Source organism: Ahaetulla prasina, chromosome 3 (genome assembly GCF_028640845.1).
Source record: "Ahaetulla prasina isolate Xishuangbanna chromosome 3, ASM2864084v1, whole genome shotgun sequence".
Lineage (NCBI taxonomy): Eukaryota > Metazoa > Chordata > Lepidosauria > Squamata > Colubridae > Ahaetulla > Ahaetulla prasina.
This window is the reverse complement of record NC_080541.1, coordinates 1,320,008-1,324,305: the sequence shown is the minus strand read 5'-3', so window position 1 is coordinate 1,324,305 and position 4,298 is coordinate 1,320,008. Positions and strand designations below refer to the sequence as shown.

At 54.7% G+C, this 4,298-nt stretch overlaps 1 protein-coding gene across 1 annotated transcript in view; it reads right to left on the bottom strand.

Annotated features, from left to right (window-relative positions):
• Window positions 1-2,634: 2,634 nt before the first annotated feature.
• Window positions 2,635-4,298, bottom strand: part of DGAT1 (diacylglycerol O-acyltransferase 1) — a 36,395-nt gene continuing 34,731 nt past the window's right edge. The window contains exons 18-19 of the mRNA XM_058174797.1: window positions 3,944-4,006; window positions 2,635-3,648 (exon numbers count right to left, since the gene is read on the bottom strand). Of these exons, the coding sequence (XP_058030780.1) occupies window positions 3,502-3,648; window positions 3,944-4,006 (210 nt within the window). The 3' untranslated portion in view covers window positions 2,635-3,501. The remainder of the gene's footprint in view (window positions 3,649-3,943; window positions 4,007-4,298) is intronic.

The window sequence follows — 4,298 nt, the reverse complement described above, 5'->3', positions numbered from 1 at the left end:
AAGAGGCGGCTTCCCCGCCGGGCCGCCAGGGGGCAGCTTCCGCTTTCAGGCCATAGAGCGCGGGTCGGGCAGAGCGGCCAAAGGCGGTTTGGCCGTGCAATTCTCCACAGAGATGGATGCTGCGGACCATCTGGAGCGGCGCTGGCGGCGGCGGCTGGGGATGATGGGCTCGCGCATCCGACCGGTTTGCAACCTGGGAGCGTAGTCCTCTCTCCGGGAGGAAGCCAGGAAGAGCCGCGCGTCCTGGGAGTCCCAGTGGGCGATCCCTTAAACAGGAGCCAGCCGGGGGCGGCCGCCAAAAAAGCCAATACGGTCCTTGGTTGCATAAAGTCCGGGGCTCTCCAGCCTTGGTCCCTTTAAGACTCGTGGACTTCAACTCCCAGAGTTCCTGGGAGTTGCTTGGCTGGCTGAGGGACTCTGGGAGTTGAAGTCCACAAGTCTTAAAGGGACCAAGGCTGGAGACCGCTGGCATAAACGGAGCCATAGGATCAAAATCAGGTGGAGTCTTAGTACCGCTTTATAAATCCTTGAACCCCGCATCCGATTTTGGTCCCCACATTACAAAAAAGGTGTTGAGTGCAGAGAGGAGCAATTAAGAGGGTCAAAGGCCCGGAGACTGAAACATAGGAGGAACGGCTGCAGGATTTGAGTTTGGCTAGTCTAGAGGAAAGAAGAATTAGGGGTGACATGGTAGCAGCATTCCAGTATTTGAGGGGCTGTCCCAAAGAAGCGGGGGGGGGCAACCTATTTTCCAAAGCACCAGAAGGCAAGTCAAAAAAACGATGGATGGAAACTAACCAAAGAGAGAAGAGACTTGGAATTAAGCAGAAACTTCCTGACTGAGGACAATCGATCAGCGGAACAGCTTGCCACCAGAAGTCATGGGTGCTTAATCACTGGAGGTTTCTAAGAAGAGACTGGTCTGTCATTTCTTTGGAATGTTAGGGGGGAGCAGGGGGATGGTCTAGAAGACCTCCAAGGCCCCTTCCAACTTCCTTGTGGCGCTGGAAGGATCTGAAAAGGGCCCTGGGGGTGAGTGAGGCAGCTCTGTGTGAAGGGATATGGGGGGAGGGGGCTGGCTGGCTGTGGAATTCTGGGAGCTGAAGTCCATCCATCTTCAGGTTGCCAAGGTTGAGAAACTGTTCTGTCTAGTCCGACTGCCTGCTCAAGCAGGAGACCCAGATGATGGGAAGCAGAGTTGTCTTCAACTATAATCTCCATTTTGAGGGTAAATCTGAATCACCCTTTCTTACTTCAACATCTTGCCTAATAAAACAAGACCTGAAAATGTGGTTTTAACCAAGATATTACTCATTTGTGTTTTCTTTTATCATAGCCCAACCAAGATTACAATTGCTCTTTCTTCTAGACTGGCCTTTGTGTTTATACAGTAGGTGACCTAGACTCAGCCATGAGTGAGTGGTTAATTTGCCATCGGAATAGTCTGGCCTGGGCAAGAAAGGGCCGGCTAAGTGGCTCCAGAAGTCAGCTATTCCTAAGTAGAGGAATAGGTGTCCCAAGACACGGATTAACGGAGCCGGAAGGGACCTTGGAGGTCATCTGATCCCACCCACCCAAGCAGGAGACTCTACACCATTTCTCACAGACGGCAGCCTGGTCTCTTCTTGAAAGCCTCCAGTGATGAAGCTCCCACAACTTTCAAAGGCAACTTCTGTTCCATTGGTTGGTTGCTCTCACTGTCAGAAAATTCCTCCTTATTTCCAGGTTGAATCTCTCCTTGGCCAGTTTCCATCCATTATTCCTTGTCTGGCCTTTGGGTGCTTTGGAGAATAGCTTGACCCCCTTCCTCCTCTCTGTGGCAGCCCCTCCAATATTGGAAGACTGCTATCCTGTCTCCCCTGGTCCTTCTCTTCACTAGACTAGCCAGGCCCGGTTCCTGCAACCGTTCATCATGTTTTAGCCTCCAGTCCCCTCAATCCCCAGCAATCCTCCTGGTTGCTCTTCTCTGCACTCTTTTTAGCCTCTCAGCATGTGTAAAATGCTCTCATTTGGTGTAGTGGTGAAGGCATCAGACTGGAAAGCAGAGTTCTAGCCCTGCCTTCGCCATGAAATCCGACTGGGTGACTTTGGGCCAGTCCTTCTTTTTCAGCCCAACCCACCTCACAGAGTTGTTGTTCCTCAGAGGGTGGGGAAAATAGGAGGCGGAAGGAGTGTGGGTGTGTTCGCTACCTTGAGTTATTTATAAAAATAATAAAGGCGAGATACAAATGAATATGGAGTGGAGAAGTAGTTTTTCTGTTGTCCTGGATCACCTTGTTCTCTTCTATCATCAGGTTCGGGCTGTCCCCAAAGGTGGCCTTGCTGAGACTCTCCAGACTGAGGAAAAACCTGGGATTTGCCCCAAACTTTGCATCTTCCCAGGCCTGCTTAGTTCCCATTTTTCAGGACAGCCCCGGGGAATTCTGGGAGTTGAAGTCCACTGGTCTTAAAAGTTGTCAAGCTTGGGCACCTCTTGCTATTTTCCCCCCTCAAGTGCAGCAAATGCCTCTGGCTTCACCCTCAGGTTGGCTGCCCCATTGCCCTTCACCAGAGCCCCCACCCCACCCCCCAGGGACCCTCTGGCTGGCTTCCCTCGAGGGGGTCTACCCCGCTGCCACCACGCAGAGACAGAAACCTTTTGAAAATATGCTTTAATCACTTGTACTGGGCAGATACATTCTGCAAACTCTAAAAAGTTGCTGGGTTGACAAAAACAGAGCCAAGCCGTGGAGTACCCCACCCAAGGAGTCAGGCATGGCTCGTGCCACCCCCCACCCCGGACATGTCCCCAATGGCTGTGCAGAGCTCAGCCCCAGTTGCGTCAGGGCGGAGGACCAGGAGTGCAGAGAACTGGGGGCAACCCTGGAGGAGCAAGGATGAACCTGCCTCCCCAGTTCTAGGAAAAGGCAGGAGCCCCAGGCCCATGAAAGACGGCAGACCGAAGGGAGGGAGGGAGGGAGGGAGGGAGCTGCTCTCCTCCGCTGATTGGACTGGCGAGGCCCCCACATAAACCTGAGTCCTTTTAAAGTGCCAGGGAGGCAGCCCCTTTGGCCCAGCCGTTTGAGAGGCCTGGCTTCCCTCCGCCCTGCCAGGCACGGTTGGCATCAGTCCTCGTTTCTATTGCACGGATGGAAGGCAACGGCTCAAGGGATCCAATCCTGCCAGAGGACCAGCTAAAAACTGGGGCACCAGGAAGGTTATTGCATCGATCCAATGTATTCGGACTCAAGAGTACCGGATAGGCAACCATCACACACACACGCACACACAGAGACGAGATAACACACGTGAGGCTGCTCCCCCCCGCCCCCCCACCCACTCCGGAGGAGAATCGGCGTCATTGCCTGGGCTGGGGCCCTCAGTGGATCTGAGCCTCCTGGGAGGCATCCGAAAAGGCCGGAGGAGGGAGGCAGTCCACAACCAGACCAGCCCCCCACCCCCACCCCACTGATCCTCAGGAGGGAGAGGCAGGACGGAAAACATGAGCCTCGGCCGGAAGAGTCACTGGCTTCCTTCGTAATTCAGCACATAGTAGTCATGGACGTACATGAGGACGGCGATAGGCTGGCCGATGATCAAGGATATCCACACCGCCGCGTTCCCATAGTTGCCCTGGAGGAAGCGGCTCACAAACCAGGCCAAGGGGATCTGGGGACGGGGAGGAGACCAGCATCAGCTTAGAGAGGGGTGAGAATGGGACAGGGTGGGCTGGGGGGTTGTCCAAAGCAGACCAGGGCTCTCCAACCTTGGCAACTTTAAGCCTGGCGGACTTCAACTCCCAGAATTCTGGGAGTTGAAGTCCTCCAGGCTTATTAAAGGTTGGAGAGCCCTGGTCCAAAGGGTCTCAGGCCAGCTGGAGAGGCAGCCCAGGCCCTTTGCGTGGGAGAAGACCGCAGCCTCCGGGGCTCCCTGACTGCCATAGCACTGGGCTTCCTGATCTCACCTGAGCCATCATGCCCATGAACGCCCACAGCCGGAACATCTTCAAGGGGACGCTCACCAGGTACTGCCAGGGTGGAAGAGAAATGGGAAAGTCAGCCCCGAGGGAAGGGCCCCCCAAGAACGCTGCTCTCTCGTGTGGAGAGAGGTCAGTTACCTCTGCCAGCCTGGTCTCTCAAGAGACGCTGATGGAGGCCAGGCAAGGAGGACACAGCAGCCCCTGCCGAAAGGAGCTTCTGTTCTTATTGAAAAGTCCTTTCTGGAAAGAAGGTAGGGAAGGGGAGGGGGTTGGAGGAGGAGGAGGGCACTTGTGGGGTCCTTGGGGCTCTGTGAGTTTGGCAAATTTCTTGCAGATGTTT